The 14,880-nt window shown below is 43.2% G+C and overlaps 1 protein-coding gene across 1 annotated transcript; it reads left to right on the forward strand.

The window, feature by feature from the left end:
* The first annotated feature begins 1,123 nt into the window (after positions 1–1,123).
* Positions 1,124–7,121, forward strand: LOC120720376 (E3 ubiquitin-protein ligase TRIM21-like). The gene is made up of 2 exons (XM_040010043.1): positions 1,124–1,500; positions 4,043–7,121. The coding sequence occupies exon 2, from the start codon at positions 4,052–4,054 to the stop codon at positions 5,699–5,701; it is 1,650 nt and encodes a 549-aa protein (XP_039865977.1). The 5' UTR covers positions 1,124–1,500; positions 4,043–4,051; the 3' UTR covers positions 5,702–7,121.
* Positions 7,122–14,880: the final 7,759 nt, after the last annotated feature.

Genomic DNA, 14,880 nt, shown 5'->3' on the forward strand with positions numbered 1-14,880 from the left:
CCAGAGGCCCCCAGAACACAAGAGACCAAGGAAGACCAACAGAGGGGCAGCCGCGCCACTGTCCCAGAACAACCCGTTCTCACTCCCAAAGCGTAACATTTTACGCTAGGTGACAAATCGTCACCATATTACGGTTTCGGCTACCCACCACGTTCCTAAATGACGACCTCGGAAAAAGAGGAAATATGAGAACCGTCTGGACTGAACCTACACATGTTCGCTCTTTTTCTTCAAATCGCTTAGAAACACGCTATTTAACATCATTAAAGTCCTGGTTAAGGTCAGGAATAAGGTTATGGTCAGGGCTAGGGATAAGGTTAGGTTTAGGGCTGGAATACAGGGCTGGAACGTCTACTACCGCGGGAGCGTCATTGCACTGGATTCCAGCCATAACCCGCCGCGTACCATAAGAACGCCGAAGGTCTCCTTTTGCGTTCCTCAGGAACGCCGCGGGACGTGACAAAACGTCGACATGTTACGCCTCGGGAGTGAGAACGCTCTGCCCAGAAAGAGCTGATGAGAGTCCCAGATGAGGGCTCACTCAGCAGCCGCGGAGCAGAAGCCGGGGGGGGGGGGTTGCAGTGACGCGCCCGTGAGCTCCGCCGGCAGCCAGCCGTGCCTGAGTAAGCGAGCCCCAGGCCAAGAGGCCGGGGGCACCCCACCTCCGAAGTGGCCCAAGTGAGCCCCAGGCTCCAGGCCCCGATAAGCAGCCGCCAAGGAGTGAGCCGGTGTGTACCTGGACGCCCATCCCCGGACACAAAGAACCACCAACGCACCGACGTCTGAGGGAGTCCGCCACCGGATATGAACTTTTTTCAAGACAGTGAATCTTGAAACCAGAGAAAAAATAGAGAGTTTTAACTTGTTCCATTGGCAGATTTTTTTCACTTATTTCAAGCTAAAATATTTATTAGAATTCAAATTTAGACAGAAACAAAGTGAATAATATTATTTTATTATCACGTTGATGCAGCACATGGTTCAGTTAGCTTTGTATAAACATGTGTTAGAAATGTTCTTCAATCAGCTCTTTTTACTCTCATTTCACAGCCAGTACTTTTTACTTTTACTTGAGCAAAGAGGTTGAAACAGTACTTGGAGTATATTTAACAGTAGTACTTCTACTTCAGTACAGACTGTGTGTACTTTTACCACCTGTGTCTGAGACCTCCTTCAGGGTCCACCTGAAGCTCTCAGTCTGCTGTGGAAAAAGGAAATCCAGGTGAGTTTCTCCTGATCACCTGAGGCCGTCATTACTGTGTGAACCCACACACCACTCCTCACTCCTCCACCCGCTGCACACAGTCACTGAGTACAGACCGGCTGATTCCTGTAAAGGGAGAGGCAGGAAGAGGCGGAGCAACACCTGAAAAACAAGAAGCTCAACGTCATTTTGCAGAAGTGAAAGTGTGAGAGAGCAGCAGCAGAGCTGCAGTCGAGTCCTGTTTGTCTCTAAAAGAAGATTCACTGGAGTCCATCAGGTTTCTCTCAGCAACAGTGGTGAGTGCAGCTGATCACACTTCCTGCTTCTACACAAATCTTCACTCTGTTCACTTCATCAGGGCTCTAGAGCGCCACCTCATTTCTCCATGGTGCCACTTAGGCTACGTCCACACTCGCCCAGATAGATTTGAAAACAGCGCTCCGCGTCCACACTAGTGTTTTCAGTCGTTTTCACAGAGTTGTGCGTCCACATTAAGACGGCTGAAAACGCTTACGTTCCAGTCCTGCGCATGCGTGAAACGCAAGACGATTCGACCGGTCTCATTTCTGTCTGCCGCTTATTCACTTTCCAGCTGTTTGAAACGTCGCGGCAAAAGGTGGAGGAAAAGCACCGAGTTTTAAAATGGACTAACAATGAGGTGGAGTTGTTGCTGCGAGTAACACAAAAGTACAAAGTTGCAAAAGCGAGAGAGAATTAAAGAATTTGAAGAAAAGCTCTGTGGAGCATGTACAGACTGATATTCATCTTTAATAGGACTGTCAAAACTGCTGCTGTATAATGCTCTCCACTATCTTTGTTTATTTGGTCACATGCCTGCATCACATGACTAACATGCATCATTGTTTTAGAAAGTCTCTGTTTTCACTGTTCACTGTGACACAAACGCACCGTCTCCAAATTATTTACTTTCCGGCTGTTTGAATCGTCGCAGCAGAGGTGAGCAGCGTGATAGGAGTGGATGTAGCTGTGGGTAATGAGAAAAGATGAAAAGAACGATTGATAACTTTTTCGTTAAGGCCGGTGCTCTGACACGGAGCCATCAACCTCTCAGTGTCTAACACTGGTCTGCAGACGGCATCAGATAATGAGCCACATTAGATGGACTCTGAGCCCACTGACAGTAAAAGGGTGAAGTGTAGACATTTGGAAGAGAGCGGCCTGACCAGTTTCTCTGACTATGGTACTGTAAAGCTGACAACATGATGCATTTACTGTGGTGAGTGTGCAAAGACCATGGCAGGTGTTGTGCCAAGGTAGGGATCCCCAACAGGATCTGTTTCCCTGCGTCAGGAACATCGGCTGGGCAGGGAAAGCGGACCCAACGCACTCCGCCTCCATCATGACCAACTAGACGTGGAAGGAGTGATGTTTTAGTGACAACATGAAAGATGAGTGTGACCGTTCAGTTTGTGGGTTACAACAGAAAATTATACATTTATTGTTCTCGTGTGTTATCGGACGGGATCATTTGAACAAACCGAGGACATTTTCCTGATAATTATCTGTATCCTCCTGTAACTTTACTGTTTAAAGAGCTAAAACCTCCAACATTTCAGGATCAATAAGTCCTTATAAGACGTGTTTGTGAGCTAAAAATCAAGAATGTGGGATACTGTTTGTCTGTGTCAGCCAAACAACTTCACATCTTTGTAACGACTGTTAAAAAGATGTTCATCCTGTTGATCCTGTTCATCTGGACGCTGCACTGTACAGCAGACACGACGTTGTTCAGTTTGTGTTTGAGATGAACCAGTTTGTGTCTGAGTGTGTTGCTGGGTCTCCACCAGTTACTCTGACAACTCTGATTTTTATTTTGACATTTGCACACAGGACCAACAGTCCATGCACAGTGGAATACTTGTGCAGAGCTTTCCAAGTCAAATCACACTTTAACAATATAAAGACAGAAAAAGCAGAAGGATAGAAATGAAGTCCGGAGTAGGGTAGTCGTACTATTTTCTATATACAAAGAAAAAGAAGAAAATGTACAGAGAGTGTGTAGTTCTCTACCTCTTATCGCACTCACAGTATTGCACATTTGTTCCACAGATCTGTTTCACAAGTCTGTTGTGAGTGTATTGCCCGATGGTCAGTGAACCGATGATACATTCAAAGTGAGGTTAAGTAGTGCTGTGTTATTTTAAGTGTTCAGTGTGTTTTTGTTTGCCGTCAGTCTGACAGTTGTGGGGAAGAAGCTGTTGAAGAATCGTGTTCTGTGTGTGATGCTGCTGTCCGCTCTGTTGTGTCTGAGATTGCATGTGCAGCTTTGTATGTGCAGGTCCATGGATGCAAGTGTTGTTCCCATAATCCTCTCTGCAGACTTTATGACTCTGCAGAGCCTTCCTCTCTGTCTGTGTAGTGTTTCCATACCAGACAGTGATGCCTGCGGTGAGGATGCTGTCTATCAGTCCTCTGCAGGCCTGGGTGAGAGGGTGGTGGTTCATGCCAGCTTTCCTGAGCAGCCGAATTAAATAAAGCCTTTGCTGGGCTTTTTTCACAGTTGCTGTAGTGTTGAGAGTCCAGCTCAGGTCTGATGAAACCTGCAGTCCCAGGAATCTGTGTCTGTTTGCCCTCTCCACCTCCGTCCCTTTGACGATAAGAGGTTGCAGGGGAGGGAGTTCTTCCAAAAGTGCAGTATTCATTCCTTGGTCCATGTTGAGGATGAGATGAAGAAGCTTCTGTGATGAAAAGAAACTTAAAGAAGTCCAGACGCTTTTCTCTCCAAGCTCCTCAGACTACTGACGCTTGTTTCTTACTTTGTAAAAATGAAATTTAAAGTGAATTTTGAATCAAATGTTTCTTTTCTTTCTCCCTCAGAGTGCAGACATGTCTGCTGCCAGCAATCTGCGATCTGAAGATCAGTTTCTGTGCTCCATCTGTCTGGATGTGTTCACTGATCCTGTCACTACACCATGTGGACACAACTTCTGCAAAACCTGCATCAGTCAGCACTGGGACACTAATGGCAGACATAAGTGTCCTATGTGTAACAGAGTGTTCAAGAGACGACCTGAACTAGACATCAACACGTTGTTCTCTGAGATGGTTGCTCAGTTCAGACGTGAAGCTCAGCAGAAAGCCAGCAGCAGCAGCTCAGAGCAACAAGCTGCCAAACCAGGAGAAGTTCCCTGTGACGTCTGCACTGGAACCAGACTGAAGGCCCTGAAGTCCTGCCTGGTGTGTCAGACCTCCTACTGTCAGACTCACCTGGAGCCTCATCTGACAGTGAAACGTCTGAAAAGACATCAGCTGGTTGATGCTGTGGAGAACCTGGAAGGCAGGATGTGCACGAAGCACGATAACCTTCTGCAGCTGTTCTGTAAGACCGACCAGACATGTGTCTGCATGCTCTGCTCTGTTTTAGACCACAAGAACCACGAGTTTGTTCCTCTGAGAGAAGAATATGAAGGAAAGAAGGCAGAGCTGGAGAAGACAGAGGCTGAGATTCAGCAGATGATCCAGAAGAGACGACTGAAGATTCAGGAGATCACAGAGTCGGTGAAGATGAGTAAAGATGCTGCAGACAGACAGAAAGCAGGTGTTCAGGTCCTCACGGCTCTGATGGAGTCTGTTGAGAGACGCCTGAAGGAGCTCATGAAGGAGATCAAAGACAAACAGGAAGCTACAGAGAAACAGGCTGAAGGTCTCATCAAAGATCTGGAACAGGAAATCTCTGAGCTGATGGAGAGAAGCTCTGAGGTGGAGCAGCTCTCACGCTCTGAAGACCACCTCCACCTCCTCCAAAGCTTCTCCTCCCTGAAAGCTGCTCCACCCAGCAAGGACTGGACAGAGGTCAGAGTTCATCCACCATCATATGAGGGGACTGTGGGGAGAGCTGTGGCTCAGCTGGAGGAGACAGTCTGGAAACCCATGAAGAAGAAGCTGTTAGAGGCTGCAGAGCTGCAGAGGGTGCAGCAGCATGAGGTGGATGTGACTCTGGATCCTGATACAGCTCATCCTAATCTCATCCTGTCTGATGATGGAAAACAAGTGTACTGTGGTGATGTGGAGAAGAAACTTCCAGACAACCCAGAGAGATTTTCTCCATGTCCTTGTGTTTTAGGAGAGCAGAGTTTCTCTTCAGGCAGATTTTACTTTGAGGTTCAGGTTAAAGGAAAGACTGACTGGGATTTAGGAGTGGCCACAGAGTCGATCAACAGGAAGGGAGGAATTGCAGCGAGTCCTCAAAATGGTTTCTGGACTGTGAAGCGGAGAAATGGAAATGAGTACAAAGCTTGTGCTTCCCCTCCAGTCCGTCTCTGTCTTTATCCTGGTCCTGAGAATGTGGGGGTGTTTGTGGATTATGAGGAGGGTCTGGTCTCCTTTTATGATGTAGGTGCTGCAGCTCTGATCTACTCCTTTACTGGCTGCTCCTTCACTCACAAACTCCACCCATTCTTCAGTCCCTGTAACAATGATGGAGGTAAAAACTCTGCACCTCTGATCATCTGTCCCGTCAAACTGATCAACGACTGATTTAATTGGATGAATGATTGATTTTTCTTGAAGGGAACAAATGAACATATTGAGTGTAAATCCTCTACAGTCTCCATGTTTCTATAGAATCTGATCATCAGGACTCTGATTCACACTTTGATTCTCATGGAGTTTGATTTGAACAGAAGTTGAATCAGGAAATGTTCCCACTGATGGAGACTCGAGCTGAAGAGCAAATATCAGAGAACAAATGTCCAAAAGCTTCATTTACAATAAAGTTTGTTCAATGCTTTGAGTGAATCCAGACTCATGTGTGGCTGTTATACGGAGCATCAGAGTCCAGCTGAGTTATGTTGGATACAAACTGCTTATTTTGGCTCTGTGAGGAGTTTTGTTCACTGAAAACTGATGAGACGGATAATATTCAAAGAACTCTGTAGAGATTCATGCATCCATGTTCTCCACCTGCAGGTGTGGAGGAGAAAGGTGGAGCACAGACTGCTGCATCCTTCCAGTCACATCATTTTGATGATTATATTTGCATGTTGTGATGATTTGGGTTAAAGACAAACAGAGTTGAACGGCTGCAGTCACAGCATGAAGACGATGCTGAAGCTGAGCTGTCAGTGAACATGTTTCACTGTGATTTGATTTGAAGAATAGAAAGTGTGTGTGGCTGCTGACAGCTGCAGTCTCTGCTAGTCTGCATAACACACACACAACTTTCCCCCTGAGGCAACGATGCAGCAACAACACAAAGAACAGCTGCAGACACACACACACACTGTTAAAGAACACTTTACTGTTTAAGGCAGAATTCCTCAGTAACAATGATTTGAGTCTACTGTGTCTACTGTGGTTTTAGCTCAACATACTGAAACATGTTTTTCTTTCTGCCGTACAAACTATTTGATCACAACATCTTTGCTTTTTTCCTCCAATCGTTTCTTCTGATTATTTTATTTAGTTTAACTAAGAAAAGCTTCAAATTTAACTCTTAACCTGATTTAAACGTTTAATTTCTCATTAACTCAGACTTTTAATTTATTTCCTTGTTTAATGTATTATTTCTTTATCCTTGTTTAAGTTTTGCCGATCCTTTCTGTGTAACCTGTTTAATCTGACCTTTGACCTTTTAATTTTAACTTAACAGTACTCTTGTTTTGACCTTTGACCTCTTTATTCCTTATAACCAAAAAAACCCTTTTATCTGATATTTTCACCTTATTGATTGATTATATATATCTATTATATTTTCTCACCTTACCTTATTTTGACCTTTGACCTATGTCCTTGTTAGCCTTGATCTTCCTTCATCAAACGTGAAATTTCTTTCACCTTTGAACTTAAAGCTTAAATCAAACCTTTGTTAAAAAGCTTCTTACCAACTTGTAATTCCAACTTTCTGCATTAAACACGTATCTTATCATATAAACACTGGATCACTGAGAGAACTTTAGGCAGAACCAAATGAAGCAGCTGACCTCGTCAAACTCACAGCGACAGTAACTGACAGTGAATTATTTTAATCTTCTTCATTGTATTTGTTAGAAACATTTATTTTCCTTTAATTGGACTTTGGTTAAGTTAAATCCGATGTATTAACCGACCTTTGAGGTGAAGTGCAGCTGCGAAGAACGCTACGGCAGGCAATGAGGTGCGTTTAATGTCGCTCTGTTAATTTGAGCGTCCATAAATTGAATGTCTTATTTTTTCTTACTTTATTATTGCTCATTTATTGGAGAATTTGGCCATTTAATTAAGATAGATTTTATGTTGTTGGTGGTAAAGATCTGGATGGATGTTTTATTTTATTCTGTGTTTCTATTTTTCAGTTTTACTTTTCAAGACTTGGTGAATTGCCTTTTTGTACTTTTTGTTTAGTTTTGTTAAAATTAGCAGCAGTGAGAAGTGTTGTTGTCGTTCTTGAATATATTTGATGTAGCCCATACTGTTAAGGTAAGTGTCATGTTTTTAGTTGTTAGTCTGATGAAGAATCTTTTACTTTTCTCCAAAAGTTGATTGTGTTTATCTGGACATAGTGTTTTTCAGGTCCAGCTGAATGCAGGTTTCCCAGTCTTATACGTGTCAGGAGCATCAGCACAGCTGAAATGCATTTTTCCTAAGCACCGCGTCTCTGTGGCTTTTAAACCCCAAAACACGCTAAAACAAAAATGGGTCCACCCCAAGGATGGGGTCCCCCGGTGTAGTAACCTCGTTTCTTCGAACATCGACGTTCATTCAGGAAACCACAGCTGCTAGTTGCACTCATCACACGTTTTTCTAATCTGCCTATTATGTAGCCTTCACTTCCTTTAATAAGAGCAAATTTTCCACTATAAACACAGAGTCTAACAAAAGACTGGAGACTGTTTTGGTCATTTCCCTCAGAGTTTGTATGTTTTGTTGTTTTTCTGGTGATGAGCTTCAAACAGCAGCAGGTTGAGACTCAAAGAGAACCTAATAAAATCAGTGAAGCTCTTCATTGCTCATGTCATCCATCAGGGAGTTACTTGGAGGCTGTAGTTAGTGTGTTATGCAGTTATTGGGTTTTTGTGAGTTATACTAGTGAATGTCACAGGTGCTCCTGCTGTCAGACCTTGTGGTGTTCTCCTCTGTTTTATAGTGGACAGGACCTATTCTTTGGGAGTTGCATGAATACTTTGTGTGCCTTCTTATTTGATGCAACACACCTGATTGTTCTGTAAATAGTTTGAAATGATTGTGCAAAAAATCTGAGGCCTTGGCTGCATTTTGGGGTGAATAAAAACATTTTACTCTGTTGTTTGCATCATTTTTAAAAATGTATAATTTCTATTTGCATTTCAAGTTATGAAAGGTATTCATTAAACATGTTTATGTTTTTTTTTCTTTAACTGTTTTCCACTGGGAGTATACAAGAGGTTGAAGATACTATTACATACGGAGAGAACTCCACACCGGGTGTAGGCTTGCATGACTAAGAAACTATTTGAGGCAATTTTGTGGAGTTTGAGGTTGGACTCGGCTGCACATGTGTGCTTAAGCCGATCGATGGCTGCAGACTCTGTGGGAACTGAAATCAGCCCGTCATCGATGCAGAAGTGTCTCTCGACAAAGTGTCTTGTGTCTGCTCCAAAGTTTGTCTCGCCTTCCCAGGTGGCTCGTCAAAGGCAATAGATGGTTACTACTGGTGACGGGCTATTACCAAAAATATGCACCCGGGCGTGGTCTTCCTGCACTTTGTCACATGAGTAGCAGTAATCAACAAGTTTTTATTCGTTTTCATTCTTATGAGCACGAGAGAGAGAGAGGGGGGGGGGGGGGCAGGTACACAGTCACTAAAGATGAATAGCACAGCATTTAGTTGAATAGACGTTAAAAGAGAAGGTGTTTCAACAGCTGTTGTCTGCACTCTTGACACAGGAGAACAGAAGACTTCACCACCAGGACCTCCCCACCAACTGGGTGTCACCAACTTTCTCACAACACCTAACTGTGACCTACACAGATAACCAGTGTGCAGCTTTGAAATATAACATCCAGAGTCTATGTGACAAATGGCTAAACAAGTGCCATCATAGCAGGGTGAAGGGTGAACATGGTAACATAGAAGATGCTCTCCCAGGCCTATTACTGCCTTCTGGTCATAATGTCCACTCTCTTTCAGTGACCTCTCACCTTTAATATCCTATGACCTTCATTGACCTCTGGCCTTCATTGACCTCTGACCTCCTGTTGCAGGTGTGTGTGTGCTGCTGCTGTTTGCACTGACTGTTTGTGCAGGTGAGTAGATGAAGAGCACCATGGTCCAGGGCCCTATTTCAGGAAGCCGGTTTAGTGCAAACTCTGAGTAAGTATACCCTGAGTTAACGAAAACTCTGGGTTTTCGGTTTCACAAAGCGAGTTTAGATTAATCCCGAGTGAGTTACTATGACGACACACTCCGTGAAGCTCTCCGCCGGGAGAGAGTGATCAGAGCGCGTTTGGACATTTTATCATTTCCTGATGATTTCCTGTGTGAACGTTACCGTTTTTCAGCACAATCTATAATTTATTTGAATAACATCCTCAGGCCTAATATTGCTCATGTGACACATCGCGGACATGCTCTCAGTTCTGTACATATTATTTGTATCGCACTTCGGTTTTTTGCAAACAGGAGCTTTCTGTATAATATTGGTGACGCTGAGCACGTTTCCAAGGCTGCCGTCTGTCGGGCAGTCAGGAATGTTACAGTTGCACTGAAACGTCTCCTGTACTCGTTTGTGGTGTTCCCCGGTCATAGACCCACAAGATTCATCAAAGAGGGATTCCACAAAATTGCAGGTAGCAGGATGAACGAAACTTAATTCATGATGTGGTGATATTTGAACTACTACTTAAATTTTACATTTATTCTCACGGTTCCCAGGCGTGATTGGCTGTACAGATGGCACTCACATTCCAATCATTGCTCCTTCAGTAAATGAAGGAGACTATGTGAACAGGAAGTCTTTCCACAGCATTAATGTGCAGGTACATAGTTCCCTGTAGCATTTCAAACTAACAAATTATTTCATTATAGTAATGGATGCTAATTTGTGTTCTCTGCACTGTGAAGATCATATGTGATGCTGCCAACATTATCACAAATGTGGAAGCCAACTGCTCAGCCTCTGTGAGTGGTGGTGGTGGAGGACCCCCACCTGTTTTTCGGGCCTCCGCTTTTTTTCTAGTGGCCATAACGGGTCACATTTGAGCATACAGAGTAAGCAAATATGTACTTGTAATGTGCTCAGATAATTTCAATAAGTGCTTACAGAGGGGAAATTAATGTAGCCTCTAACTGCAATTGATTTACATCGGACAAACAGACCAAGCACTATGGCTCATAATACAATTACACCTTACCTGTTTGGACTATATTTTTATATTTCATTTTTACTTGCTGCCAGGAACGTTTGGGGCCTGTTGGGTTGCACCTGCGCTCACATCACATCACAAAATAAAATGTATAAAATAAAAAATAAAATAAAATAAAATAACGTGTTATATGGGTGGAAATCCCTAGATCAATGTTTAAATTAACACTCACGCATTGACTCTGTCGGCTATGTTTTGCCATGCATGCTCCCTTTCTTTTGCAGCTGAGGCTGTGTTACTTTTTTTCTGCAAAATTTGCATGTTATCGGCATATGCTGCCATCAGAATTTCGGCCTCAAGCGCTGTAAGATACATTGACCGCGCCTTCTTTCCCTCCGTCTCCATGGTGACTCGCTTAATCTGTGCTCCACTAATCAGGGCTTTATGTATCCTCGTGCGCGCGCTTAACTTGGGGTTAAAGCAACTCCGCGTTGACTGAACTAATTGTTATCAGCCTTTCTGAAACCGAATATTCCGAGTTGGACAGTTCGGGGTTACTCAACCCTGAGTATCGTTTTTCACTCTGAGTTTTCTAAACCGGCTTCCTGAAATAGGGCCCAGGACACTAAACACGGACACACAGGTGAGCTACTTCCTGGAAGAAGGCGGGACTTCACCTGAAGCACAAAAGGTGGGAGGGAGATTGAGAAAACTGTTGATAGAAGCAGTTCTAAGAATTGCTGTAGAAATAAGTCACTTATTTAAAGGTTTATTACCCACATGATCAGATCAGGCAGAGTGCATCTATTTTACTGTTTATAATAAAACAAGGAAATATACTACAAGATAATGAGAGGTGTTTGTGTTCATCTGTTACTCGTCTACATTTCAGTGTAAAAACAGGACAAAAAATCTCTGTTGGAGTCAAATTGTTAAATGTTGTCATTGTGTTACTTAAGTTTGTAAGTCTTGGTTCAAGCAGCCTGATCAAAGACGTTCCTTTGTCTCTGACCACCTCTCCAGTCAGTTTGTTGGTGGGGAGGCTGCAGTGTTTTCTTATAGGCACATCTATGTGAGGGCTCTGTTTGCTGCTTAGTAAGCTTCCTGCTTTATCATCCTTTGTGGGCAGGAGGTCACACAAACGCACCCCAAACACACACACACACATAGTGCCATATGTTTGTTGACCATAGGGGGGTTTTACAATGGGTGGTGCTTGTGTGTACTGTAACTGTTTTCAGTAAAAGGTCGTCTGTGGGTGGATTCAGTGCTTTCCTGAGACACCAAGCGGTCCTCCCTTGCTAGCAAGTAAAAGCTGTTCGTCTTGTTTCCGTTAACAGGAACAAGTTTGTAAACCAGCGGGGCCTGTGGAAGCACAGACACAACACTCTGGCTGAGGAAAGGTTGAAGATGGAGGTGAGAACGTGGACTAACTCTGAATGCAGAGCTGGTTTGGAGCTGTGGAGACTTACTGAGGAGTAAAGTGGACATGAAGGAGTCACAGAGGGAGGAGGAGGTGAACAGTGATGTTTGTTAGACAGGATCAGACTGAAGAGGGAACATAAGAAGAGTTTCATGCTGGATTTGAACAGGACAGGAAGATAAGCTCCGCCCAGCAGCTGAGTCCTCTCTGCTCACACTGGTGTTGGACTGCAACATCAGGGAGTCTGCTTCCACATCTGGTTTCCACAGCTGGAGGAAGCTGTCCCACGAGCACGCCTACGCCCCTCTGTCATTACTGAAGTAGTGATGGTGTTTAGTCAGTGTGAGACTGTTTCACTGGTCCAAGCAGAGATTTACATAAATGAGCTTTTATGAGTTCTTATATTATCTGATCAGGCCGTTTGCTCCTGTTAAAGATAAATGTGCATCGAACGTTGTGGGTATTCATGAGTTGTGGGGATGAACAAAAGTATTTTACCAGCACAATATAATCTGCAGTATGATCATTGCTTTAACAATGTAACCGATAGTTTTAAGATGGCCTTAAAAGGCTTATGCATACTGTTAGCATTAACATTATACATTAACCTTGTATTCCAGATGCAGTTATAACTATTTTATACATATTGCATATCTGTGCTTATTTTGAGTTGATGTTCGGTTCATTAAGGGTCTTAAGCTTCACTGGCGTGACTGTCCAGGTGATCCATGCTGAGGGAAACTAGAACATAGAAGGAATTGCAATACATGCTTACAAAACACTTATAGCAGGTCATTTTTATTATCGTTTATAAGTTCATATTCTTGTATTAAGCCTTTAGTAGAGGTTCTTGATTAAAACATTTATTCAGTAGATGACATATACATAGTTTCAGTTCGGTTATTACATATATGAGAGTGGCTTCTGTCTCTCTGTCTGGTGAGAGGTCAGGAGCTAGTCGGCGAGGTGAAATAGGGTGTAATTGTGGTTAGCACACAGACACACACACACACACACACACACAGACACACAGTTAGAGAGAATCATTTATAGGTGGAAGTTTAATCATGTTTTGCTCGGGGTTGCAAAAGAGCAGTTTGTCGCAGAACTGCTGCTGATGTGTCAAGATGATAAGCGAGCATCCGGCAGTGACAGGAAGTACCTGCCATGAAGACGAAGACAATGTTCTTTTTAAACTGTGTTAAAAGTCATTGTGGTTTTGATCTGACCTATGTATGAAATTGATTTGACGTTGAGGGGGCGTCATTAAATTCAAACCCTGATGGTATAAAATATCTGTTTATGTTTTGAGTAGTCGGAGATCAGCGCTTTCTGCGAACGGAACTGGTCTTCCCACGCGTGCATTTCATTAAAATCAATTGTTTGACCAAGCTCTTGGACCATGGTTGTTTGTACTCTCCTTCCTCAATATTTGAACCTTAACAGAGTCTAACAGTTTAAACCTGTGTGTGACGTTGTGTCCTTGAACGGCCCTGACAGACGGCTGTAGTCCATAATATTAATGTTTCTTGCTGACTAAAATAAGCAGCTGAGCTCTGTGAGGGCAGAGCTGCTGCTAACAGGTGAGTCTGTTACCTGGACTGGACTGAGTGAGCTGCTGTGTCACAGCTTTATCAGTGACACACTCAGCATGTGTGTGTGTGATATGTCACAGTGCTTGAAACACACATGAAAATATATTAAAGGTTGATTCTTTTTTCTTTTGGTTTGTGGAACAAAAATCAGCAACGAAGAAACGCGAGCGTAAAAAAAAAAGCTGTAGTGCCTTTCACTGTGCAATACTTGATCTGTGATCTATGATCCGTTCTGTATACTCTGTATTTATATATGTATATATATGTCTCTGTATTTATACATGTGTATATATGGTATATTTCAGCTCACATTCTGTGACTTCTGTCGGTGCTGTGCTATTAGAACCCACCCGAGGGATTAATAAAGTTTTATCTAATCTAATCTAAAAACTTGGTGTAGAAGTGCAACAAATGTAAGCTGGCTCATTTGACGCTGTGAAGCTTGAAAAGGATTTGCGCACCTACATCATTATTTACGGTTTAAATTGTGCTGCCTTCAGGTGCACCTGGTAAATTCAGGAATCTCTACTCCAAACCACAGCAGGTTGTTTTAGAGGCTTTTCTGGGTTAATGTTGGTTTGTTGGCAGAAACATGTCTGTGATCGCTGTGTTGTTCTTTTTGATGCAGGATTTCATGTAACTCGGTGCTAAAATCATAACAATGAAGTTTAACAGTTCTAGTGCTCATGCGTCAGCTAGCATGCGTCAGCTAGCATGCAGCCTGTTTCAGTCGCTCCTGCTTTTACTCTTTACTCTAATATTTTCTTACTTATTTCTTTGTCCTTTACTGAGTGTGTTCATCTGTTTAAAAGCTTTCTTTTCAAACATGTGGATCGAGAGAGTTTTTGTTCTGCTGTTGCTTTCACTGAGGAATGGGACCGCAGCACAGCAGCTACACACCAGAGATCAGCTGAGCCGCCTGATGCTGGTGTTGCAGATTAACTGGTGTCTCAGATTAACTGGAGACGGTCAAACAGATGTGTGACAGACTTTAAGGAGCTGCTGCCAACAAACCAGCAAATAAACACTGAATATTTCATGTGTGACATTTGTGAGGTGGCCTTAAACACAGTCCGTCAGTCTTTTTGCTCTTGAACAGTGAAATATTAAAAACTGTCTCGAGTTTATTTGGTGATGTTCTCGTGCACGAGGCGAAAACAGCAAACAAACGTCACAGTAAATCTTTCCAGCTGATGTTAGGCATCCTCCACCTGCTGAATCCACTTCAGCCTCTTCCTGCTCATGTTCCTGTTTAGAGGCACAGTCGGCCTGTAAATGGAGAAAACTGAACACAGGAATATTTGGATTTCCTTCTTTTTCTCTGCTCATGTTCAACTTGTCTGATTCAAGCTGGGAATATTTATTAGAAACAAAGT

This window comes from Simochromis diagramma, unplaced genomic scaffold, assembly GCF_900408965.1.
Source record: "Simochromis diagramma unplaced genomic scaffold, fSimDia1.1 OVJJ01000580.1, whole genome shotgun sequence".
In the NCBI taxonomy this organism is placed as follows: domain Eukaryota; kingdom Metazoa; phylum Chordata; class Actinopteri; order Cichliformes; family Cichlidae; genus Simochromis; species Simochromis diagramma.

Excerpts from the sequence above, each read along its gene's own strand:
- LOC120720376 (XM_040010043.1), top strand. The coding sequence starts at position 4,052 with ATGTCTGCTGCCAGCAATCTGCGATCTGAAGATCAGTTTCTGTGCTCC.